Source organism: Schistocerca serialis, chromosome 2 (assembly GCF_023864345.2).
Source record: "Schistocerca serialis cubense isolate TAMUIC-IGC-003099 chromosome 2, iqSchSeri2.2, whole genome shotgun sequence".
Lineage (NCBI taxonomy): Eukaryota > Metazoa > Arthropoda > Insecta > Orthoptera > Acrididae > Schistocerca > Schistocerca serialis.
This window is the reverse complement of record NC_064639.1, coordinates 226,833,370-226,861,185: the sequence shown is the minus strand read 5'-3', so window position 1 is coordinate 226,861,185 and position 27,816 is coordinate 226,833,370. Positions and strand designations below refer to the sequence as shown.

The 27,816-nt window shown below is 39.3% G+C and overlaps 1 protein-coding gene across 2 annotated transcripts in view; it reads right to left on the bottom strand.

The window, feature by feature from the left end:
• Positions 1 to 27,816, bottom strand: part of LOC126456977 (uncharacterized) — a 168,621-nt gene that overhangs the window by 117,594 nt on the left and 23,211 nt on the right. For both annotated transcript variants that reach the window (XM_050092921.1, XM_050092922.1), the window contains exon 2: positions 3,588 to 3,707. In XM_050092921.1, coding sequence (XP_049948878.1) covers positions 3,588 to 3,707 — 120 coding nt within the window. The remainder of the gene's footprint in view (positions 1 to 3,587; positions 3,708 to 27,816) is intronic.

Here is a 27,816-nt window from a genome sequence, read left to right as displayed (position 1 = left end):
GGGAGGGTTCGTAATGAATCTACGATTTGAGTAGAAATGACGGCCGCACTTCTGTAAAATTTAGAAAAGCGGATCTCAAACCCTTAAAGGGGACTTAAAGTAATAAGGTTAGAAGTTTGACAGGAACATTGGGAGATGAGCTAACACTGACAGGCATCCTAATAATAGCCCAATCATCAATGTAAAAGGTTGACTAGGTGGAAGACTAACTGAATCTTACTACAGGTATGGAATAACCACGAGTCTGCCCCCGACATCACAGGGGAGAATAAATGAAGACAGCCACTTTCAATTAAGCAAGGCTTGGGAACCATCATGGTCAAAGCACAACGGCATTCTATGTGGAAATCTGTTTCCATCAGGGCACTTAAAGAAGATGAGTGCACATTGTTGCCATGCAGGTATAGACCAGAATTGAGTGCCGGCTGTGGTGCAACTAAGGACATTGGCTCGAGCACCAACTTCATGCTTCCCAGACCACCACACTAGATCAATGTCTGGAGCTGGCAAAATGGGGTTGAGGGAGGATGTAAAGCTAGTACCCAGCAGAAATCCAGTCATCAAGAATGCCTGAAGACAGCACGAAGTTGGCTTGTCAAAATATCGCACATGCCAGATGACACCCCCCACCCCCATTGAATACCCAAATAATGTTTAAAACTATCAGAGATATTTAGTGAGATTTTTTACTGATATATCATATGCTAAACATAGTTTAAGTAACTCAAGGGGAAGAATATCCATAACTAAAGTTGCAGTCTACCAAAGCTACAGTTTGGTAGTTTCAGTACAGTACATAAATGACATAGTAAATGGTAAGATTACTGGTGCATGGTAGGGAAATAAACATAAATGGATGTGTAAGAAAGATGATTACTTCTCCTTGTTTGTTTATCTGCCTGATTATTGTTTTACACATAATTAGATCCGCATATCATTCAATGTTAGTCCACTGTGTATTTTATATCCTTAAAAAATATAAACTGCATTTTATTGTAATAAAAATTAATTGATCACATAAATCTTGCACTTTTATGTAATCAAAGCAACTACTTTTGACGCAAGTACAGTTTGAATGCACAAACATAAAAAACCTATATAATTATTGTTGTTATTTTGTACTCAATAGAATGTACTTCATAACGACTGAAGGCAAGAGTTTCCTGTTATTATTGATAAATGAGGAAGTTGTTTTTAAATAATGAAACATGTTTTACATTAGCTCAATGAAGTACTGAGGCAATGTTTGATACATTTTTGTTTTGGGCCTCTTTTAAGGAAAGTGTCTTTTCTAGTGCTATGTGATAGATATGTATTGTTTTTACTTTTACCACAACAGCCCTCTGTTCCATGTTACAAATCAAAAATTTTCAAATAAAACACAAATTTAACACTGGCAGATTCAATTTAACTCTAAATATTGTTAATTTTTAGGTAGCAGGCAGAATGTAGCTACGTAGAACAAAAATCTCTAGGTTACACAGTCCTTTACATATTCCCACTCTTTTTCTAGATGACTCACTTCTTCCGGTCTCTTGGGGAATCCAAAGCAGTTGGTTTGATGTAATGCCCAATAGGTATGCAACATACCTAACTCACAGGTAACACGGGTATGATCTTAAGTAAACAAGGCTACTACAAAAATACCACAGTCTACACTTACTTATCGTCGTCTTCTGTCCAAAGACTGATTTGATACCACCCATCACACTACCCTATCCTATGGTAGTGTTACAGATCTATCCATAACTATGACTGGGATGACAGCCCCCTTCCCCAGCACACTACTTTAGCGTTACTATAATAAAATAAACTGTCCCTGAGGCATTGTAATTTCATGTGAAATTATTTTATGCCTTAAGTCACCACCATCTATACTAACGCATACTGAGGCGTATGAGCATGGAATTCAGAATTCATGGTAATGATTTTTCCATCTGGTATCAATTTCTCAAACCAGTTTTAATCATCATGTTGCAACAAAAACAACTACTGCCACTGTTTAGCTGGGAATGTTTTATCCTCTGTGCTGCAAACCAGTGGCAGTTTTTCTCCCTCCCCAGCGATGAAAACTTCAAAGAAGCAATCACTATTCATCTTGGAACCTTGGTGGCTGAGCAGTATGAAAATACGGGGTGTTGTCATTGTCGTCGTCTTCTGTCCAAAGACTGATTTGATACCACCCATCACACTACCCTATCCTGCACAGACTTTTTCATCTCCACGAACTACTGCAGCCTACTTTCACTTGAACCTGCTTACTACACTCATCCTTCAGCCTCTCTCTACAATTTTTACCCTCCTCTCCACATATTCCTTCCTTTAGTAAAGTTCTGCCATAAATTTCTTTCTTCCTCAATTTTGCTCAGTATTACATAATCACTCCGTCAACCCATCTAATCTTGAGCAGTCTTCTGTAGTACTACATTTCGAAAGTTTCTACTGGTACTGTTTTCTTGGCTATTTAATTGATTATTGTCCACATTTTACTTTTGTATGAAGCTGCACTCTAGACAAATTCATTCAGGAAAGACTTCCTAAAACTTAAATCTATATTAAATTTTACGAAATTCATCCATTTATGAAACTGTTTATGTTCTATAGCCACCCTGCATTTTGTACTGTTTGTGTGTCAGCCATCACCAGTTATTTTGCTGCCCAAACAGCGAAAATCCTTGAGAACTCATCTACTACATTTAGTGTGCAATTTCATAACACCCATACAGTAGAGCTGCTTGCCGTTGGGGAAAATAACAGCAGTAGTTTCTCCTCCCTTACTTTCGACATTCGCAGTATAAGCAGAGCAGGCAATGATGGCTAATATTATGGGGCCAGATAAGTCAGTCGTTCAAATAGCTGCCTCCGCAACTTCTGAAATGACTGTCACTTCTCTTCAGGAGCCGTAGGTATTCTGGCCTCTCCGCAGGTAGTTCTCAGTTGTGCTCCATGGTTCATAGGGGGTTATATGAAATATGCACCCAAAATGCCTTTACACAGTATGATGGTATTTGAATTTGTTCATGGTAACTTGGGAGAGAGAGGTAATTGACCCGCCAGGGTAAAGCTGAGAGAGCTAATTCACTGCTTCCTGGACTCGGTATGCACACCGGCCCCGGATTGAATCCGCCCGGTGGATTAACAATGAGGGCCAGTATGCTGGCCAGCCTAGATGTGGTTTTTAGGCAGTTTTCCACATCCCACTAGGTGTATATCAGGTTGGTCCACACGTTCCGCCTCAGCTACACGACTCGCAGATATTTGAAAACGTTTGCACTCATCCATGGCTTCCACTAGACACAAACAGCTTGGGTATATTACTTCAGTCCGTGGGGGGTTCAGGGTGGTGGCAGGAAGGGCACCCGGTCAGCCTCTGCAACTAACACTGCCAAATCAACAGTAACACAGCTGACCTCGAGTGACCCGGGACAAAGGCCCCAAGAAAAAAGAAACTAAGGAGAGAGGTAATTAAGACTGAAATGTATACTACATTTGCTTCCTGAAAAAAATATAAGCTGTCCGTATTTTAATTGAACAATAGCTATTACTTCGTGGATAATTCTGGCAACCAAAAGAATATGATAACTCACCCAACAGCACTGCTGCTGCAACTGCTACTGTTGCTACTGCTACTACTACTACTGTTGCTATTGTTCTTGCTCTTGCTCTTGCTGTTGCTACTGAAGGCCTTCCTGGCTTTGGATGGGCAGCTGTGAGCAGAAAATTAATGAAAGTCATACAACGTGACTAACAAAAAGAAACTAATAAAATGTTTGGAACAGAAATTTCAATCTCCCAGGAAAATACATTTCAAACTCTCCAATTTGTGTAATTTCCATAACCAATGTACATTCTAAACAAAAGGATAATTGGAAAAATGAGTGTGAGTAAAATAAATAAGAGAAAGATAACATATATAATGCCAAATACTTTAATTCTATCAAAACACTTTTGTTAAATCCAATCAAAAATGTGCGGAGTTAGTTCTATTTGTGGGTTGATAGTTTCTTAAACCTCAACAAAATAGGGATACAAAGACACCACAAACAGTGAAACATAAAAGCAGCTGGCTGATAGATAGAAAGGATGATACAGGCTTTAACACTGCAGTTTCTTCCCTCTTGCTATAAAAAGCAGTCCTGATACTCCACAGAACTTCAAAATTAGCATCAGACTGACCCAAGTGTCATGTAAGTTGTGTGCATGTATAGAAGGAAGGACCATTTGGCAACAATTAGTTCCAGCACACTATGAAGAACAAAATTATGGTGTAAATAGGCAAGATTTTGTTTTGGTTTATGGTATCCAAATCTTAACAGTCTTTTTACTTGTTAATAATAACAAGCAAGCTGTACCACATAACATATTTATCAACATGCAACAAAGAGGACCAAAATTTACTTAGGGGCATCCATACACTGCACTTTTGTGCAGAGTAACTTAACAGCCTTTGATTATGTATAGGAGCAGGCGATTAACAGTTTTTGGTGTATTACATGATACACTGTATTGAATTATTATATGACCATATTTTATATTTATTAGTCATTATTTAATTTATTTGGAACAATTTAGGATTATGTGTATATAAACAAATTATATATCTAAAAACAAAGATGATGTGACTTACCAAACGAAAGTGCTGGCAGGTCGATAGACACACAAACAAACACAAACATACACACAAAATTCAAGCTTTCGCAACCAATGGTTGCTTCGTCAGGAAAGAGGGAAGGAGAGGGAAAGACGAAAGGATGTGGGTTTTAAGTGAGAGGGTAAGGACACGCACACACGCGCACACACACACACACACACACACACACACACACACACACACACACACACACACCATCCGCACATACACAGACACAAGCAGACATTTCATTTTTTCTGTCTGCTTGTGTCTGTGTATGTGCGGATGGATATGTGTGTGTGTGTGTGTGTGTGTGTGTGTGTGTGTGTGTGTGTGTGTGTGCGCGCGAGTGTATACCTGTCCTTTTTTCCCCCTAAGGTAAGTCTTTCCGCTCCCGGGATTGGAATGACTCCTTACCCTCTCCCTTAAAACCCACATCCTTTCGTCTTTCCCTCTCCATCCCTCTTTCCTGACGAAGCAACCGTTGGTTGCGAAAGCTTGAATTCTGTGTGTATGTTTGTGTGTCTATCGACCTGCCAGCACTTTCGTTTGGTAAGTCACATCATCTTTGTTTTTAGATATATTTTTCCCACGTGGAATGTTTCCCTCTATTATATAAACAAATTATATCATTTACAAAATTCTGAAATAATGTATTATGGGTTTATATTTGTTTAAAATAAAATTGCTATATTTAAAAGAACAACAACTTAACTATATAAAGCAACTAATTTTTTGTATGAAAATATCATTCTGAAAGGTCCAGAATAATAGCATGAAAAAAAATCAAGACTGTTTCGTAGTGTATAACATAATTTACTAAGTAACTTGTTCAATGAAAAATGTGACTTTATTAAGAAATTTAGAAAAAATTTACATTTTTTAGAAGTCAATTTTTACAATTCATATCTTGCAAAATTACACATAAAAACAAATTTATAAAAAACCCAACTTGGGTCATTTTCCTCATTACTGTAAAACATACAATTATACCAAAGTTTTTGTGAAAATGTAATTTTTCACTGTAGTTTTATAACTTATTTATCACTGTGAATTGTTAGCTTTCTATATGTGGGCTGGCATTAACCCAGAGCAGTAGTCCCAATTCATATTAGTTGTGAGTCGTGCAGTTATTTTTAGTTGTCAGATCTTTCTTGTTGGTTATGTGAGTCAATTGACAAATAAATGAAGAAATTTTGTCATTATATTTGAGTCAGATGTTTTCATTTTAATAAGGCACTCTACAAGAATCATTAAAGAATTCAGTATTGTCCAAAATAGCATTGAAACTAGGATATCTGCAGCAAACAAACATGAACAACAATGCACATCAACCGCAAATTATTCAATTCAAGTAACATTTCCTGTTCTAAGACTTCTACAGTTAGCAAATACTCTTCATATAGTTGTCAAGGAAAATGCAGTATATAAATAAAAATTAGCAGTAAACTTTTATGTATTGTTGGAGAGTAGGGATGTTGCAAGAGGTGGAGGTGAGCTGTGACCACAATTTGGGGCAGGCATTCCAATGCCATTCTTTCTGAGTTTTCAGACAGTAAATGTAACAGCAGAAATCTTTTGGAATCAAAGATTGGAATTACATAAAAATTTGGGCATCACAGTGATTAGACTCAGTGTTATGGACCACACTGCTCACTGCGTTGTTTCCAAACAGATAAATATTGAAAATTATTATTCTTTTATTCTGTGCTTAACCAAGTGAAAACTTTTAGAGGAAAATGTTGTGTGACAAAAGTTGCTTTTTTCAAACCTGATAATGCTTCAAAATATGATGAAAGGAAATTCTTAACTGGGACCAAAAACAATGAGGAAAGATAATTTTGGATTGACTCGAAAGGAAATTGAAATACTCAAAGGATTGAGGGAAACAAAAGATTTGCTAATAGAATAAAAAAAGAAAGAAACAAATGGCTAATGAAAACAACAAAATTGATGAAACAAAAAATGAAGTGCGTTATATGGTAGAGGAAATGAATAACAGAACAGATGAAACAAAAAGTGAACTGAGTAATCTCGTAGCTGAAACAAATGACAGAATTTTGCGCGTAACCAGCAAATTAACAAATGAACTTAAGAACAATAATATTCATTGTGATTTACTAATCCCAGAATTAAAAGCGACTGTTGAATCAGGGAGAAAAAGTCTAATGCTCTGGTGGAAGTGGGTTAGAAACTAAGAAAATAACTTATGTTACAACTTTTGTGTGCCCTATGTAGTTAAAATTAATGATGGTGTAATTAATTTACATGATGGTTGTGTGTAAGTCAATGTTCTGAGTGAAGTATCTCATCATTCTGAAATGACGAGTATTTGTCAGAGGAAAGTGTTGTGTTTGAGTTGTTAAAAGCAGATGGATTTTCACCAAAATGAATGAAAACTTCAAAGCAACTGTTTTGGCAAAAATTATCTAAATTTTGAAAACTGCAGCGTGACTGTTGGGAGATGTGTCAGAATGATTTTTATAAATAGCTTAAAGGTAACTGGGAACAATTATGTGGTAATGTAGTAAATGAAGATTATTTATTTCAAAAATGGAAAATCCAGGATGGAATAATGACAGTATTATGAGAAGGATAGAGTGCTACACATAATATAGAAGAGACACTCAGTCACACACAGGCACAATGAAAAAACTGCTATACATTTGAGATTTCAGGTAAGACACCTTCTCCTAAAGTAGAACAAAAACAAGCAAACAAACACACACACACACACACACACACACACACACACTTGTCTCTGAGGGACTTCAAACAACAAATGTGCATATTGGGAGAAGCAGTTTGTGGGTGGTGGGGATGTGGAGGAGGCTGGTGTGGGGAGAGGGAGGGATAACAGGGTAGGGTAAGGGGAAGGTGTAGTGCTGCTTGTTGAATGATGCAAGGTCTAGGTGAAGACAGGGTAGGGCTGCTAGGTGCATTTGGGAGGTTTGGGGAGAGGGACGTGGAAAAGGAGACAAGTAGAGCAGGAGAAAAAGACTAGTGGTTGAATTGGTGGAATAGAAAGCTGTGAAGCACTGAAGTGGGAGATGGAAAGGAGGCTAAGTGAGTGAAGGTTAGAGACAACCAAAGGCTGATACCAGGGGCATTATGGGAAAGTAGGATATATTTAAGGAAGAGTTTCCACCTGTGCAATTCAGAAAAGGTGGTGCTGGTTGGAAGGATCCAGATGGCGCAGGTTGTGAAGCAGTAATTGAAGAGAAGAGTATTGTGCTGGCAGCATACTCAGTAACTGGGTGGTCCAGCTGTTACTTGGTAGCCATTCATGCGGACAGGCAGCTTGTCAGTTGTCATGCCCACACAGACAGTACAATAGCGGTTGCAGCTTAGTTTGTATCTCACACAACTGCTTTCACAAGTAGCCCTGCCTTTGACAGGATAGGTGATGCCTGTGTCTGGAATGGAGTAAATGATGGTGGGAGGATGTATGGAACAGGTCTTGCATCTAGATCTTCTACTGGGATATGAGCCATGAGGCAAGGGATTGGAAGCAGGTGGTGGAGTACGGATGGAAAAGGAGACTGCATAGGATTAGTGGGTGGTAGAATACCACTGTGGCAGGGATGGGAAGAATAGTGGGTGGATATTCATTTCAGGGCACAACGACAGGTAGTCAAAAACCTGGCAGAAAATGTCATTCAGTTGCTCCAGTCCAGGGTGAAACTGAGTCACAAGGGAAATTCCAGAATTTGTTAACCACAAATCCCTCAATGTGGAAATTAACATTACATCCCAAGAAAGAACCAAAATTCACCGCCTAAAAACTGGTTGTGATCTTATAATCCTACCTGCCAACAAAGGCTCCACCATTGTGGTTTTGAACTGCAGGGACTACCTGACAGAGAGACTCTGCCAGCTTTCAGATTTGTCTACAGTGACTCCATTCCAGAAATGTGGAGGGAGGGGAGCGGAGGTTAGGTTAGGGTAGGGTATAGGGTAGGGTAGGATCTGACCCATACATCATCCCCCCACCACCACAAACTCCATTATGGTCACAGGCATCACCTTTCCCATCAAAGGCAGGCTACCTGTGGAAGTAGTCATGTGATCTACAAACTACGCTGCAGCCACTGTGGTGCTATCTTTGTGGGCATGAAAACTAAAAAGTTGTCTGTCCACATTAATGTCCGCCAACAAACTGTGGCCAAGAGAGAGTTGGACCACCCAATTGTTGAACATGTTGTCCAACACAATGTTCTTCTCTTCAATGATTGCTTCACAGCCTGTGCCATTTGGATCCTTCCAAAAAACACAAGCTTTTCTGGACTGTGATGAAGTCAAATCTTCCTGAAACAGGTCCTGCATTCCTGAAACCCCCCTGACCTCAACCTTTGGTTGTCTGTAACATTCACTCACCCAACTCCCCCCCAAACTTCCCAACTGCACCTAGCAGCCCTATCTTGTCTTCACTATGTTCTTGCATGCTCCTACAAGCAGAATTATACCTTTCCCTTCACTGGTATCCATCCCCCTTCCTGCTCCAGCCTCCTACATACCCTTATTACCCACAAATTGCTTGTCTTATGAGGCACAGTTGCTGTGTCTTGGCCGAAAGCTCCCCACCTCTCTGCAACATGTCTTTTCTATATGGTGACTGGCAGTGTATCCTTTTCGTAATGATACTGATTTATGCGAAATTCTCAAGTTAGTCTTATCAATTTCATTAAGGTAAGAAGTAACTGAAGTATTTGAATATAAAGGTCTCTGTTCACAAGTTACAGCTTTTTTTTTATTGATTCAAGGGAAATAATTTTAAAACGTTGAAGTAAGATTGTGTTTAGTTACGAAATTGTTATGGAGAAGGTGTCACATTACAAGATTGTTATGGAAAAGGTGTCACACAAAGTATTAATTAAAAGAGTCGAAAAACTACCAGATAATTTAAAGAATGACAGAGACAAATTTGTATACATCACTATTGTTTTTGCAAGGGAGAATCGAAAACCTTTTTCTTTGCTTTATTTACTGAATTACCTTTCAATTTTTGCGATATTATGGTTCATGCTAAGATTTACGCTGCACTCTGAGTACCTAATGATTATTTGATGCTTCAGGCTATATTGTACTACAACTGATGTCATATGATCTGTCATTTTTGCTGAAAGACATACTAATTTTACTATGTACAATTTCATACCAGGGATAATGTTAAATTATGATGACTTTATGATGTCATAACTGTGCGATGTTCTGTATTTTGGTAGAGCTTCAATCTAACTACTTGGTTTTTACTTTGTCATCGTACGACATTTAATTTTGCTATAATCTGAAGAGACTATTTCCTGTCTAGCCTCTGTTGGACATCACACTTCATGTTATGTCTGACGTGCAGAGAGCGTTCAGTTGTTGTGGCACTATTTCCAGTTTTGTTTTCTGTACTGCATCTTTCTCCTTCCATCCTGTCAATCTGCCAAAGCTATCTTTCACTGGTATTCTATCAATTTTCCATTAGTTTGCAGTCATGAGTTAATTATTTCGAAGTTTACATGGTTTAATACTGTGCGAACTCAAAGTTACTAAAATTCAAATACATTACGTTTAACAAATGGGCATTTTTATGAAAATTTAACTGTAAGGACATTTTAGTGTGTTAACATAATATGATACGGTATGATATGGTTACAGAATTTGAAGATATTATGCTTAATTAAAGAAAATCAATCTGGATCTTTGGAATTTAATACTACATATATGTGTCGTAACAATTATGTTTCTATTTGAGCTGATAAATCTTTTACAATTTGATTATGCTCCGTGTGGCTTGTCAGCACATTTTGTTATGTATCTGAGTTATACTTACACAATCATTTTGCTGTGTGTCGTAAAAGTGTAATTATGATGAAGCCAGAAAATGGAGGGACAGGGGAAGTCAGACTTGTTGTTTCTACAAACAAGCAATAATTATTACGTCAGTGTCTAATAGTCATTCCTTTGGAAGAGCAGATGTGTCATCAAACTTTTTGGCAAGATTTAAAATGTAAAACAATTTCTACTAATCACACAATTCATACTTTAAGGCATTTATCAAGTACTGGAACAGGAGCGAAGTTTTGTGCAAAATAAGAACACACACAGTAATGAAGAACATTGTCATATGCAATGTTGACGATGAGAATGTGTTGTCTGTAGTGAGGTTTTGATATGACGGACCTCAATGTAATCACGCCTGAGACATATTCTGAATTATTCGGTGTCAATGGGTATCACTAATTTCATTTTATAAATCAAAACGGCCTTATAAAACCATCCCCACTCAAATTTATTATTTCTTACATAGTCATTTGTATTTTATGAAGTTAAAACATAAAAAATCTGTAAATTTTAATCTTCTAAGTTTTGCTAAATATTGATCAGTTAATGTCTTTGAGGCCGTGTAAACCTCTTTGCTTGAAATGTTATCTTTATACTTTGTCTTTGTAGACTTGGTGGGAAATTGTGGAGTGCAAAGGCAAATCATGTTCCTGATGAGGTATAAAGCAGACATTGTAATCGGAATTGATAGTGCAAGGAACTGAATGGATGTTACACTTTGTTATTTGATGTTTGAAGATTTAAAACACAAATATTCAAAAGTACAGATGATTATTTCATTTCAGAGTTACTGATTCATCAGTCTTTGAGAATCGCGCCCTCAGTAGATGTTCTCCAGACAAACCAGACCAGTTGACATTATATCATACAGGTACCTGTATAAGAGAAGGGTGAAGCCAACTTCACGACTATCAGCTAGGCAAAAAGTTATATTTTAGTATAGTTAATATATTGTTACGACTTGTGGAGCTGGGGTCACTTTGTTGCAGGACACTAGCATGGAGTGTGGAAGAATGGTCCAGAATATGGCCAGAGGCGTTACTGACACAGCGGTAGCTGTAGTAACATTTATTTGCCAGGGTAAGTTTACAGAGTTATAAAGTTGCTTCCCTTCATCGTACGGCAGCTGGATATCAGCAGATGAAATAAAGTTGCATTGACATGCCCCGCCATGAAGTCTCAGCTGCACGTCAGTATCCATCAGTCGTGTTGTTGAGGCAGTAGTGAGGGGCTGAGCATGCTTTGCCCACTCCTGACGTTCTGCAGTACAGTACAGATCTCATTGCTCTCGTAGACAGACCGCCATGTGCTTAGGTGAGAATAAACAGTTGTGGTCCAGGATGTCAGTTGTCATGAAGGTTAGGCCCTGATCATTCACCATGGATCAATGGATCAACCAAGACCACAACAGATCTCCATGAGTTGACAAGTGGGCTGTGTGAACATGCCATGCATGGGTGGTGTGGAGATGACAACTTGAAGATCATTTGTGATGGACCATCAGTGGGAGGAAGGCTGACAGCCCACCAGTCTTCTACCCATCCATGACGCCCCAGTAAGCAGCAATGGCAGACCACAGCTGCGGGTTTGCGTTAGGTCAGCTAAGGCTCGGTGTTGAAGAGAGCAAGCAGGTAGCACAGGCAAACCATTATTGATCAGCTTGTCATGGCTTCAATGAAACTCAATAGACATGATTCTTTCTGGTTCTAGTGACAGTGACAGAATGGCGGCATGACTGGATGTGTCTTTGAGCCTCAAAAGTTCCGTTATTTAAAGAGTCGAATCCACATCTATGACGCAGCGGCTTAGGGTGCATGATCGAATTTACTGTCGGTCATTGGCCTTGCAGCACTTCTTGCCTCACAGTGGTGGTTCAATAATTATTCTGGGTCACTGAGGCCCGGTCTCTCTGCAACATTTACTATTGCAGTGGTGCTCTGGTGCATGAGTGTTACTCAATACTGACCTGTTTGCTCTTTTGCTACCCTCACTCAGAAGTTGTGTGGCAATGCTTGCCTGGTACCCTGTCTTCCATTACACTGGTGGTTTGCTGTGTTGAAATTTTGATTGGCACACTGGCCCCAAGCTGGCTGCCTCAGCTCTGAGCTCAGTGAGTAGAATTTTAAAAGATTTATGCATATACACCAAAATTATCCTGCATTACAATACTCCTCCCTTCTTATATATATATATATATATATATATATATATATATATATATATATATATATATATATATATATATATATATATATATATATATATAAAAACTGTTCACTAAGCCCATTGCACCACACCACATTGCACCAACAGGTCGCAACAATACATTCACTTAACTAAAATGTAACTTCTTGCTTAGCTGATAAGTCATGAACTTGGCTTTGCCCTCCTCTTATACAGGTACCTGTATAATGTAATGTCCACAGATCTGGTTTTTATGGAGAACATCTACTGAGGGAGCAATTCTCAAAGACTGATTAATCACTGAAATGAAATAATCATCTGCACTTTTGAACATTTGTATTTTAAATCTTCAGTCATCAAATAAAGTGTAACATCCATTCACTCCCTCATGCTATCAATTCCAATTACAATGCTTGCTTTCTACCTCATCGCAAACATGATATGCTTCCATATTCCGTAACTTCCCACCAAGTCTCTGTGAGTTGACCCGCATAGTTCCTCCTCTCGTTTCGTCATCTATACCATTATTTGTAAGTTTTAGTTTACTGAACACTTTTCAAAGGTATACTATATTACACTTATTTCTATGCTTATAATCAATCACAAATTTACAGTTTTTTTTGTCTATGCTTTCCGGATTACATCAGTTAACCACTCAACAGGTATCTGATGTGTCTGTAGGACGAGAGTATGGATACTTTGAGCCAAAAAAAGGATATATAAGTTGCTATCAGAAACACAGCAAGACTGGTGGTTGTAATGTTTATAGGTATGATATTCTGATGGTGGTTCCCTTGATACTGCTGAATGTGTTGAAACATTTGTTCCATGAAAATTTTCCCTTGCTGAGATGCTATAAGTGTATTTAAAGATTGTTGACGTCACGATTTAGGGCGTTGTTAAGGTAAGTTAGATTTTGTGAAGGCAATACACCTAACAGTTTCTCTAGCCAATGCAATGCTGAGTGGGTTAGTTGGAATACAGTCATAGCTGTGAGTGAAGCTGGGAGACAGCAGTTCATCCCAGCTACTTCACAAGTTGCACCGTTCACCAAAATACTGCTATTACATAATTCGAACTTTAACATGCCCTTAGCTTTCCCGTTCTCATAGCAATTCGTGATAATGGTTTCCAGTATGGGTAGATCCAACGTTCTCCTATCACCTGAAAATGAGGTTGTGGGTCCAGTATTTCTTTCTAGTATACTAATGCTTCTGCTTTTCCTGGATACTGTTGCACTCTACGTATCTGTGCATTTGTTTGCACTTCTCCTGCTGGAAAATGGTGATGCTTTCCTTTAGACTTTCCTGTAAGCCCCTAGTGACTTAAGACCATGAGCTTTTCCATGTTCAAAATTATTGGCACTGCTTGTGTCTTCACTTGTTCCCAATTACCCACGTGATATTGTGGCAGTTTCCCCTAAACACTGCTTGGACTGTTCTTGTCATTCCAAGGCTTTAGTGTTGGCTGTCTTCATCTTCTGCCACACTTGACATATCAGTTTTGCATATCTGACAGATTCACAGTTAGGTCCTAATTTACAAAATGTGACATGAAAGGGGGACAGTATTTCCTACCGTACACCACCTCAAAAGGTAACAGACCTGTACCAATATGCGCTTTAGAGTTATATGTGAAAACTATGTATTGCAGTTATGTATCCCAATTGTTTTGCTGGCTATTAATGTAATAACTCAACATTTTAGAGATGGGTCCATGAGCTCGCTCTGGTCTGCCAATAGTTTGTAGGTGCAATGGGCTTGTCCATAACTTCTGGCTACAAAGTACATGACGCAACTGCTTCATCAAGTCCAATACAAAAGTCATACCATTATCCGTAACTGACGTATCAGGAAGAAAAAAATTTAAGTATCCATCTGTTAACTAGAATCTGGGCTACTGTTCTAGCCTGCTGATCAGAAAACACCACCACACCAGCAATCTCAACAAATAATCTCTGATTGTTAGTACACATTTATATCAGCGGGTGTCCTATTGAATAGTCCCAAGATATCACATACAATCTTCTGAAAGGGCTCAGATTCATCTGGTAGTCTGGAAAAGGGATTTTTGGACGACTAAGGTCAGCTCTTTGTGTACATGGCACACGATCCTTTACGTACTGCTCGACATCACGATTTCTTGTTCTCTACCAGAATCTTACCACTACTCATGTGTCCATCATTCTGTGTCCTTTGAGACCTGACAACATATGATAATGCACTTGTTGCCATACTTTGTCTTTGAACACTGCCAGAAACATTATGTATGGTCAACATTTTGTCATCCTGCAGAGTAAGCTCTCATATGTCACGAACTGTGATTGTAACCTGAATGCCTGACAGTCTTTGTCAGCCACCTGTGCTCTCAGCCACTCTGTTACACTTTTCCCTAATGTAGTCAACACTGCAACCTTCCTGGTCAATGCATCTGCATTTGTATATTTCCTACTCAGTTTATGGACCACCTCATCATTAAACTCACTGAGTTTGAGTGCCGACCTCATTAGCTTGCTCTAAGGGTCTTTCAGTCCCAAGAGCTATTTTAGCCCTTAACCTTAACTTGAGTGGTACTTACATTGGGACATAGTTTGTGAGGTAACGTCTGCCGGGCCACTTTGCTTTTTTTCTTCCTCAGATCTATACAAAACTCAAATCTGATATCTTGAATGTACAGAATAGTATTTAGTGACTAACAGTAATTAATAAAATACTATATGTTGACAAAACTCTATGCCTGTATGCTTTATACAACCTGCTTTAATTCAACTTAAAAAATTAAGAGAAAATTACTCATAGTGATGTCAACCTTTGAACTCAATGGATTAGTAATAACTGAAAATACTGAGTGATTGCTTATTCATAGATGAATGTGTGCAAATGAACCATGAGAAACTGGATATACGGAGCACATATTTGTTACCAATGATGAACAACAGCAGTTTTCTGTAAAGAAGAAAAAAACTTGTGTATAATATTCACTGTTATCACTATGTTATAAAGAAAACATGGAAGTTCACTTATCAACACACGTGGCGAACAACACAAAGAAACAGTATTATTATTTTGTAACGAAAAGAATAATTTTTTTGTAACACAGAAGCCACTTGCACTTCACAACTGTTCTAAACATTGTTCCCAAAGTTTTTTGTGCATTCAAGGCACACTGGATTTTTATACAGAAAACTAACATAAGATGCCTTCCTCTTCTTACAAGGTTTGCACAAGAAGCACGCTTTCCTCTTTTCAAGTTTATCTTCTAGTATGTAAGCAGCCGTTTCTTCTAACACCCCCAGGACTCTTCGAATACATATCTGGAGTTCATAATTTATTTACACATCATTCAATCCTCTTTTCAGTTGATGTTTGGTGAGAGCTCTGGTGAGGTTCACTGTAAATTCAAGCATGTTTGTCTGTGGGTTAAGTTTAAAGGAGCTATATACTATATATGAATTTACAGCATTTGTGTACAGAATCAGGTATATTATGTCAACCACTACAATAGTTCGCACATTTCTCTTTCAGAGAAATTACTACTCCCTCGTTGAGGTTATAAAATTCTATCATCTCTGGTTTCTGAGTGGTGCTGTCAACAGATACCTCGCAATACGTGGATGATAAAATAATCACTGCCTTGTTCTTTTTCAGCGCGTAAGAGACGGCAGGCTTGTCCTTTGTAAATCCATATGTTAGGTTGGTGTATATGTTCGTAGCAATTTTGTTTTGCAGGTTGGTATTCCATTTGATGTGGGTTTATTTACAGGTCATCATTTTTTATTTGTAGTTCACTGTTGCTATCTGAGTTTAGATATTGTCATTTGGAGATAGTCAGTGGAGCTGTGGACACTAGAAAATGGAGTGCCAAGTGGAGACATCAGAACATTTCTGACATTCTTCTGTCTGGGTTCAATAGAGAGGTGACAGCAGTGGAGGCACCCAGAAACATTTGTGCAGAGTATGGGTAATGCCATTGGACAGTGCACTCCAAGAAAATGTTTTACTAGTTTTAGAGAGGATCAGTTTGACATTAGTGACTCTTCACATTCAGGAAGACCTTTGTGGTTTGATAAAGATCGTTTAAACGCACTAATTCATAATGATCCAAGTCAGTGTACTCTAAAGCTGGCAAATCTGATGAACTGTTAGCATTCCACCATTGTGCAACATTTGCATGCAATGGGGAAGGATCAAAAATCGAGTGTACGGGTACAACAGGCATTAAGCCATATTTTCATTTTTGCTTTCTCATCATCAACTGGTTTGTGAACAACACTGAACAGTCCTATCCTGTATTATTGCTGGTGATGATAAAAGGCATCTCTTTGCTAACATTGAAGACAAAAAAGGAATGGTTGAGCCCAAACAAAGCAGTAACTCCCCCTACAAAGACCTGCACACATCCACAAAAGGTAACGTCCTGTATCTGACGGAACGGCGACGATATGGCATAATACGAATTCCTTACCAGAAGTGTAATCCTTATTGCTGAGATGTTTCGCAAATGCACTCCAAGAACCACGAGCAGGAAGATGCATGAAACTAATGCTACTCCATGATAACACTGGCCAGCATTCTGTTAGACTGACAAAAAAACACTATACACCACCTTATTCACCTGATTTTGCACCCTCAGATTTTCACTGCCACCCTCTATGAAACAGCCTTCAATGAACTTCCTTTCCGGATGAAAATGCGCTCCAAATATAGTTCGGCTAGTTCTTCATCTCAAAATCATGTGATTTCTACAGTAATGGAATTGAAAAGTTATCCCAGCAGTGGCAAACTGTTGCACGCAGAAGGAGAATATATTACTGATTGCGAAAGGCTCTGTTTGTGTATTGTTGTGTTTATTAAACTTACGGAAAAACTTCTACACCAACTCAATAGATCAGAATCACCTCCTCTGGATTTACTGGGTAGGAATTCCCTTTATTTCTTTCTCTTATTTTGCCCCATTGTCCTAAGATAAGTCAGTCCCTTGGTTTTCATGACATCTACAAGTTCTACAGAAGAAAACCAGCTGTCACCTATGATGTTCCTATTTGTTCCTTGTATAGTCTTTGATAGGTGTATTACAGACTGTATTGGTTTTGAGAACTTTCAGCCTTCTGCTTAAAGAGTATCTTCATCTAAATCAAGGGTGGCCAAGAATTCAGCTCACAACCAGAGCCCTGGCATGAGTGTTATAGCGCTCAACCTGGCTGGCACATTTCTGCCACCAGCATGCTACCCTATCTGACTGTGAGGAGCGCTGTACTTGAGTGGCAGAGCAGTCACGCTGTATACTACTTAGTTTTATATTTCATATTTCTCAACAACAAAGATCAAAAACAAAACAAATTTTTAGTATTATTTAATTATTTTTGGCACACTGAAGACAAAGTATAACTTCTTTTCCTCATACGAATTGTTGGCATAAGGACAGATTCACAGACAATTTCACAGATTCTCACACTCAAGTTGTCACATAATCTTGATTTATTTAGCTTCATAATTGAAAAAAAGTCTCACACATGTGTTGATCTAAATATTTTTATATTGTCTCTGTATTTATCTTTAAAATGAGAACTGCCTTGCAAATCAAACTGTTACATCTGCAGACCCACAGGGGTGCTTTCAGGTGAAATGGCAAATGGTGCCTAAAACAGATTGAAAACAGATGTAAGATTGGCAGTGTCCTCAAAACATTTAGGAAACTCCTTGTAATTCTTTCAAGGCCACGATTAATTCTTAAAAGCTCGAGCTACAATGAGATTTTCTTTTTAAATGCATGCTCATCAAATCAGAAGGAAGTTAGCTTGCTATGTCTTACTGTGGGCAGTGTGCAGACAAGTCCACTTAAAATGTGAAGTCTGCACTCCATTCTAGATGTTCTAATTTTCATTCCAGCACTCTTTTTTCCTTTGTAAATTCGACAATAGCAAGCTATATATCAGGCATGCTCCTTAACTTAACCAACATACTTTGCACTAATACACACATCAAAACCCGCCCAAAGATGTAAACAACCATGTATGAGCAGCGCCTATTAGACGGAGGGGTCCGACAGCCGATCAGTTCCAGTCATTCCACCAGGAAGGAGATACATGGCTCATGTCATCTGTAGTTCAACCATGCCTACATGGTCAATATCTTGGTTTGATCGCATCTGCTTTGTTACTTTGTGCCAGCAAGGGCTCTCAACAAGGGAAGTGTCCAGGCATCTCGAAGTGAACCAAAGCAGTGATGTTCGGACATGGAGGAGATACAGAGAGACAGGAACTGTCAATGGCACGCCTCGCTCATGCCACCAAAGGGCTACTACTACACTACAGTGGATGACCTCTACTTACGGATTATAGCTCAGTGGAATCCTGACAGCAACACCACCATGTTGAATAATGCTTTTCGTGCAGCCACACGATGTCGTTTTATGACTCAAACTGTGAGCAATAGGCTGCATGATGTGCCACTTCACTCCCAACATCCATCTTGGCAACCACAACACCATCCAGTGCGGTACAGATGGGCTCACAACATGCTGAATAGACCACTCAGGATTGGCATCACATTCTCTTCACTGATGAGTGTCGCATATGCCTTCAACCAGACAATCTTAAGAGACGTGTTTGGAGGCAACCCAGTCAGGCTGAACCCCTTAGAGACACTGTCCAGCGAGTGCAGCAAGCTGGAGGTTCCTTGCTGTTCTGGGGTGGCATCATGTGGGGCCGACGTACGCCACTGGTGGTCATGGAAGGCGCCGTAACGGCTGTACGATATGTGAATGCCATCCTCCGACTGGTAGTGCAACCATATCAGCAGCTTATTGGCGAGGCATTCGTCTTTATCGATGACAATTTGCATCCCGAACATGCACATCTTGTGAATGACTTCAGGATAATGACATCGCTCGACTAGAGCGGTCAGTGTGTTCTCCAGACATGAACCCTATCGAACATGCCTGGGATAGATTGAAAAGTGCTGTTTATGGACAACGTGACCCACCAACCCCTCTGAGGGAACTACGCCAAATCGCTGTTGAGGAGTGGGACAATCTGGACCAACAAGTGCCTTGATGAACTTGTGGACAGTGTGCCACAACAAATACAGGAATGCATCAATCAAGAGGATGTGCAAAGGGTATTAGAGGTACCGGTGTGTACAAAAATCTGGACCACCACTTCTGAAGGTCTCGCTGTATGCTGGTACAACATGCAATGTGTGGTTTTCGTGAGCAATAAAATGGGCGGAAATCATGTATATGTTGATCTCCATTTCAATTTTCTGTACAGGTTCCAGAACTCTCAGAATCGAGGTGATGCAAAACCTTTTTTTATGTGTGTATATGAAGTCTCCATACTCTTCGTTCAGTTCCATTGCAAACTGTTACAACTGACAATGGACTAATGTGTGCGACTTCAGAAATTCTCCTGTTCGCATCACCAACTTCTTCATACCCTGCATGCCTACAAATTTAGTACAAAGTGCCTCTTGAAGTACAGAACAATAATCCCATCTGTCAACTGTTATAATTTTTTGCTATTCCATTTTCAGCTATACCTTTAAATTTTTTTCTGCATGGTACTATAATGTCATTTCATTGCAAATACGCAGTACCCGTCACTTATGCAGAATGAGAATTTTCATCCTTCTCTTCTGTCATTCCCATTCATTTTTAAAGATTGTGTTGGTAGATCACTAGATTGCTTTATTTTGTGCATACAGCCACTGCATCTATTAACGTCCTTTGTATTGCGAACAAACAGTGAAGGGTAATCAGTGCTGACATCACGATTCACCCGAACTCAGAGAGTTTTGTTGACTGAAAAAGACACTGAGAAGCTAAGTGAAATGTCCCACTGTTCCGGGTATTTCTGAGAAACATCGAGAAAAGCTGAGGCACAGGCCAGGCCTTGACCCGCATGTGGCCCGCACACGCTGCACGTGTGAAGTTCGCCATGCTATGACTGTCCCTGATCTAAATCTTTAACAACACAGCTACATCCATTCATATCTATTTCTAGCATCTGAAAGACACATCAGTTTTATGCCATATTCAGCAGGTTTTTTTAGCATGCATAATTTGAACTTACACCTACAACAAAAGTATCTCATCAGTGCATGATGAGGTACCTTTGGTATAAGCAGCTTGGCAATTATGCGCAAACTTCAGAAATAGTTCCAAAACTCCAACTGTAGGATCCATTTTCTTCCTTTCTTCTCTGCTTGCAGCACTGTCAAAGAGTAGCACTGAAATAAGCATATTGCGACAGAGGAACTGCCTGGATTCTAAGACCCAGGCAAGGTGACAGTTCACCACCAATTCCAAGGTCTTCCTCATGCAATTAGTGAGGGCAACATTACAATAATTACTCGATGGTAGTCACTGCAGTGGGCACAGAGTATATGGTTATTAAGGACTGGTGACACTAGCAGTCCTGGCTTGGGCATCCCAGGCTCACCAGATCTGTACCTGACATACACTGGCCACGTTAACTAGGGTGCGCACTGGGAACAACCCAGTATGCATGCACGGCTTATCAAAATCCACAGATGTAGAGTTCATACAACCCCCTCGCGAATTCAATTACACCTGTAGCAGTATTTACAGTACCAAGAATAGTTTTTATTCAGAGCTGCAAGTGGTGGTGTTATGGAAGATTTTGAATGAAGAAGTATGTAGAACTAAATGCTAAAATAATGTCAATGTGTGATCAGTTCATGAACTAGTTGCTGTAAACAACTAGACAGGTATCTCCACTTAACAGACCATTATCGACTCAGAAAAGACAGGTTTAATACATGCATTAGAACAGTAACAAACTGAACAAGATAACATTCCAGAATGCTGATTAATTGGTGCATGTACTTCTAAGACATAACACTGTATGTACTATCAACAATGTTGAATGCATGCCCAAAATTACTTGAATCAACAGTAAGCAAATTTAATAACCCAAAAACAAAAGTGTAAGTTTATACTGGGGCCACAGTTATGGTGTAGATATTGCCCTGATAAAACCAGAACAAGTGCAAAAAATAAAAAAAAAAAAAAAAAAGCTTTAATGTTGAAATTATTCTAGGTGGTGATTTTATTAAGAATTTTAATCTTTTGATTCCTAAAAAATGATTTAAATACATACTTTCCTTGAAGATTGAAACTCGAGGAAATTAATAGCAGCTTCAATGTGAATGTAGGAGCAACTGCAACAACAATTAATATAGGGCACTAGCGTCAACAGCAGTCAAGTGGGGGCATTTTTTCAGCATTTAATCTTATTTCATCTCATCTACATCTACATCTACACTCTGCAAACCACGGTGAGGTGCATGGCAGACAGTACGTCCGTTTGTACTAGTTACTAGGATTTCTTCCTGTTCCATTCACTTAAGAAGAATGGGAAGAATCATTGATTGATTGCCTCTGTGTGTGAAGTAATTATTCTAATATTATCTTCACTGTCCTTATGAGAGCAATACATACAGAATTTTGGTATATTCGAAGAGTCCTCATTTAAAGCCAGTTCTTGAAGCTTTGTTAATAGATTTCCTCAGAATAGTTTATATCTATCATCAAGAGTCTTCCATTTCAGTCCCTTCAGTATCTCTGTGACACTCACTCATGGATTGAATGAAGCTGTGACCATTCGTGCTGCCCTTCTTTGGATACGTTCAATACCCCTGTTAGTCATATCTGTTGCAGGTCCCACTCGCATGAGCAATGTTCTAAAACTGGTCGCAAAAGTGATTTGTACGCAATCTCCTTTGTAATCTGATTGCACTTCCCCAGAGTTCTACCAATGAACGGTCTGCTTTACCCATGACTGAACAAATGTGATCATTCCATTTCATATTCCTACAAATTGTTTCATCCATGTATTTGTATGAGTTGGCCGATTCCAACAGTGACTCATTCATATTATAGTCATAGGACACTACATTTTTTCTATTTAGTGAATCGCAAAATTTTACATTTCTGAACATTTAATGTAAGTTGCCAATCTCTACACCACTTTGAAATCTTATCAAGATGTGACTGAATATTTATGCAGCTTCTTTCACATAGTAATGCTTATAGATAACTGCATCATCTGCATTAATATACACCATGAACAGCAAGGGCCCCAACACACCTGAAGTTACTCCATCCACAATAACATGCTTTGTCATCCCTACCTAAAAGTACTCAATCCAGTCACTAATTACACTCGATAATCCATATGATTGTACTTTAGACAATAAACATAGAGATGATAGTGAGTCAAGTGCTTTTCAGAAATCAAGAAGTACTACATCTCTCTGATTTCCTTGATCCGAAACTTCCAGTATGTTACGTGAGAAAAGCGCAAGTTGGGTTTCACATGATTGATGTTTACGAAATTCATGCTGGTTGGCATTGAGTAGATCATGCTGTTCAAGATACCTCATTATGTTTGAGCTCAGAATATGTTCTAAGATTCTGCAACAAACTGATGTCAAGGGTATTGGACGGTACTTTTGTGGATCACTTCTGCTACGCCAACTGAAGTGGCACAGTGGTTTGCACAATGGACTTGCATTCGGGAGGGCGATGGTTCAAACCTGTGTCTGACCATCCTAATTTAGGTTTTCTGTGATTTCCCTGGATTGCTTCAGGCAAATATCAGGATGGTTCCTTTGAAATGGCATGGCTGACCGCCTTCCTCATCCTTTCCTAATCTGATGGGACCAATGACCTCTCTGTTTGGTACCCTCCCATAAATCAACCAACCAACTTCTACTACCCTTCTTATAGATGTTTGTAATCTGTTCCTTTTTCCAATAACTGGGCAGGGTTTTTTGTTCGAGGGATCTATGACAGATTATAGTTACAAGCTTATCTGAGCACTTACAGTCTAACTGTTTAAACAGGACCAAATAATAAATACAAAAAGGAAATAAACAAAAAAGACAAATCCAAATGGCATCTTGCAATATATACTTGAAAAAAATTTAGTAAAGTCCTTAAACATAATCCATAGACAGTGATAATGAGGAACACATCAAATTGAACAACTTTCTGGACATATTTTTTGCCAAATTTGATTTGTACTTCCTGCAATAATTTGATAATTTTGAAAACTACCAGCAAATAATGGGCCAGAGACTGAATAAGGATATCAGCAGCAAATTTTCAGCTACTGCAGAAATGTGCTCAACAAAATTGCAATCCTCTTTTCTTCAAATATGGAGGTGATGAAAGTTTGACAACACTAGCTACTCAAGACGGGGAGATGTTAGAAAAACCACTAAACAAATATCAGGCAAAGATCCTGTGACAAGTGGCAATGCTTGTCTCAGCAGAGTGTGCTTCTGATTCAATACACACAGTTTATTATAGCAAATTCCCACATACCATAAATAAGTTCAAGAAATCATGAATGTTAAATACTGTAGAAGGTGGAAATCAACCTGGTAACCTTCATGTCACTAGCCAATGACTACAATCACTACACTACAGTGAATGAAGCACAGCACGTGGCACTGTTGCACCACCTTCCAAAACTGACCCACTATTTTGGACTGATCTGGAACTTCCTGGATCCAGATTTAGTCAATGGTCATTTTTATGTTGGCACTGGCAGATCCTTGTGTTGTCATGTCACAGCTTCATGGTCACTGTGGCATTCATCTGGTGGTATTTTCATTCAGCTGCCAGGATTATCAGCCATGCTCGTGTGTACCTTGTTTGGGAAGGCCTATCATCGATCCGCTCTTATGGTCTATGATGGAGCTCCATGTGAAGGCCACAGACATTGCCTCTGTCTGCATGTTTGTCTCCCCAATGCAGGATCATTAACCTTCACTTCACTGGTCATTGACAAGCAACACAGGATTCAATGCAGATCAAAGTAGAGCTTTAATAATTTCACTGATAGTGCGACCTCCTGCACTGGTGTAAAAATGAATACTAGGTCACCTTGTTTGTGATATAAAGGTCAGCGTTTGACGTAATCTTCACAGTTCTTATTCAATTCAGTCAATGTCAGTAAGCATACCATCTGTTGATGAGCTTTTCTATGTAATCATCTGTAATCATCCTGAGCATTATTGGGTTGAAATGGATACTAAATATCCAATTTCCAGCCACTTGATTGCAGAACAGAAAAATGAGGCATGCAATTTGCAGTCTATTTTGCTGTGTTACGTGTGTGTGTCACAATAGGCAGTATCACACACACCAGTCTCTCTGTTCTGTGATGACACTGAATATGTTTTATGCAATAAAGGTGGTGATTTCTGGAGCTTCATCCTTGAGTACAGCTTCAATGACTCTGAAGCATGTGAGGTGCACACTATTATCCGTTTTTTTCTTATTTGGTGACTTGGGAAACCTCCCTGAGATGTCTATTCAAATCCAGTGAAATGGAGCAACAGGGGGAGGAATTGGTACCAGATGTCCTGGGGGATCTAAATATGTGCTCCAGTAATTTGGGTTGCATATGACCGCTTCTTTCTACTCTAAAGCATCTATGGTCTTTCGTAGTGTTGGATTCCCCTTTGTCCGTTGTTCAGCTTAAATATTTGTTAGTGGAGTGATGACTGGGATGTTATCAGTGTTGTTATGTTTCTCCAATGGATACTGTGTGTGTGTGTGTGTGTGTGTGTGTGTGTGGGGGGGGGGGGGGGGGGGGGAGTGTTTGCACTTTTATCCATTTCTAGGGTTCTGTACCTCAACTGGTAAAAACGGAACTCTTATAGGATCACTTTTGTGTCTACCCATCTGTCTGACAATCTGTCCAACCGTCAAGACCCTTTTTTTCTCAGGTACCACGTTAAATACTAAGGTCAACGGTCCTTTGTCAGTATAAGTAATTTAAACTTTTAAGTCAATGCAATCAAAAGATACGGCCATATATGTCATATATTTTGATATTTGCAAACTCAGTCATCAAAACCTAGATATGAACTATCTAGATACATGTCAAGATCAGTGGTCTAGCAGTAAAGCACATGCCTGGACACTGAGAGGTCGCGGGATCGAATCTGGTTTGTATCACAGATTTTTCAGTCTTCATTCTAGCCTAGCCTTCACCTCTCTATGGTGTGAGGAGATGCCGGAAATAACACTTGGTTTGGAGTCCACATTAAACTGTAGGTCCTCTTTTCCCTGTTGGATAAATGGAGTAGGTTAGGGACACACAAATCACCGAAGTGGCGGCCAATAGAAAGACTTGCACCAAGCCATTGAGCTACACAAAATTATCATCGTCATTATAATCTATATACATAATTAAATTTGTATGGAACCCACAGAGCACAAGTCCTATTGGCACTAACTTGGTTTTTTATACTATTATGACACCATCCCCCTTCCCCCATGAACTATGGACTTTGTCGTTTGTGGGGAGACTTGTGTGCCTTAGCGATACAGATAGCCATACCGTAGGTGCTACCACAACAGAGGGGTAACAGCTGAGAGGCCAGACAAACGTGTGGTTTCTCAAGAGGGGCAACAGCCTTTTCAGCAATTGCAGGGGCAACAGTCTGGATGGTTGATTGATCTGGCCCTGTAACATTAACCAAAACAGCCTTTCTGTGCTGATACTGTGAATGGCTGAAAGCAAGGAGAAACTACAGCCATAATTTTCCCGAGAGCATGCAGCTTTACTGTATGGTTAAATGATGATGGCGTCCTCTTGGGTAAAATATTCCAGAGGTAAAATACTCCCCCATTTGGATCTCCGGGCAGACTCTGCTCAGGACAACGTCGTTATCAGGTGAAACAAAACTGGCATTCCACAGATCAAAGTGTGGAATGTCAGATCCATTAATCGGGTACGTAGGTTAGAAAATTTAAAAAGAGAAATGGACAGATTAAATTTAGATACAGTGGGAATTAGTGAAGTTCAGTGGCAGGAGGAACAAGACTTCTGGTCAGATGAATACAGGGTTATAAATACAAAATCAGATAAGGATAATGCAGGGGTAGGCTTAATAATGAATAAAAAAATAGAGGTGCAGATGAGCTACTACAAACAGCATAATGAATGCATTATTGTAGCCCAGATAGACATGAAGCCCACACCTACCACAGTAGTAAAAGTTTGTATGCTAACTGGCTCCACAGATGACAGAGACTGAAGAAATGTATGATGAGATTAAAGAAATTATTCAGATAGTGCAGTAGTTACTTGGAGATGAAGAAGCTTGCATAGGATAGAGTAGCATGGAGAGATGCATCAAACCAGTCTCTGGACTGACGACCACAACAACAACATGACAACACAGTTCAGAAGTTTCAGTGGTCATCTTGCCAATCATTCTGATGCACCCTTCAGGTTAGTCAATCATGAAGACTGGTGGTCACTCATAACAGTGACCAGTCTGCCCTGTAACCAGGGTAGGAAGTTACTTCACTCTTCATTGCTCAGAAGGGTGCAAGCCCGATTTACACAATTTAAAGGTAACCTCATATTCTTCAGCCTGCAGATTACTTATATTCACACAAGTTAATCCCAAATGCATAAAAAACCTTCGTAGTATTCAAAATAGGCTCCTATCCCCTGTTCAAATAAAATATGCTATTTACACATACCCTACCAGCCACCACTGCCATCTGCTGGGCAGCGGATGTTCATTTGAATGTTCTTGGACATTGAGTCTGGACTTCACCATCACCTGTGCTGCTCCGAATCACCATTCCCTTTAGCACTGTGGGCAATCCAGTACCACATGGCTCCTGAGTAGTGGCCCTGACAAGAGGAAACCCAATCATCTTCAGCTGGCACCTGGCAATGCAGTGTAAGAAGCAATCCCTCTTTCAGCACCTTCCTGAATTTTCACTACAACTGCTCTATCCCATAACCAATAGCATCAATGTTTATTTCTATCCTGGCATTCATGCCAAAAAGTGCTAGAACAGGGGAAAAAGTCAGTGCCTCCTAATGGTATAGAAAGATCTCTATCATTCATCAGTCAAAGAAAATTGTGTGTCTTCCTGCAGCAGTTTTTGTAGTTATGTCATGCTCTGCATCTGAAATCTTTCATGTATCACATGCAGTTCTGGAAAAGCCTCCCATTAGTAATATGCCAGATAGCTGGAAAATTTTTTCTTACTTTTTCTGAATCACTACTGACTATTTTAACATACATACCCAAAATTTTATTTCTTGGGTGACAAATACACATTTTCTCAGAACACACTTCAGCACAGTTGTCAAGTGGCTTAGA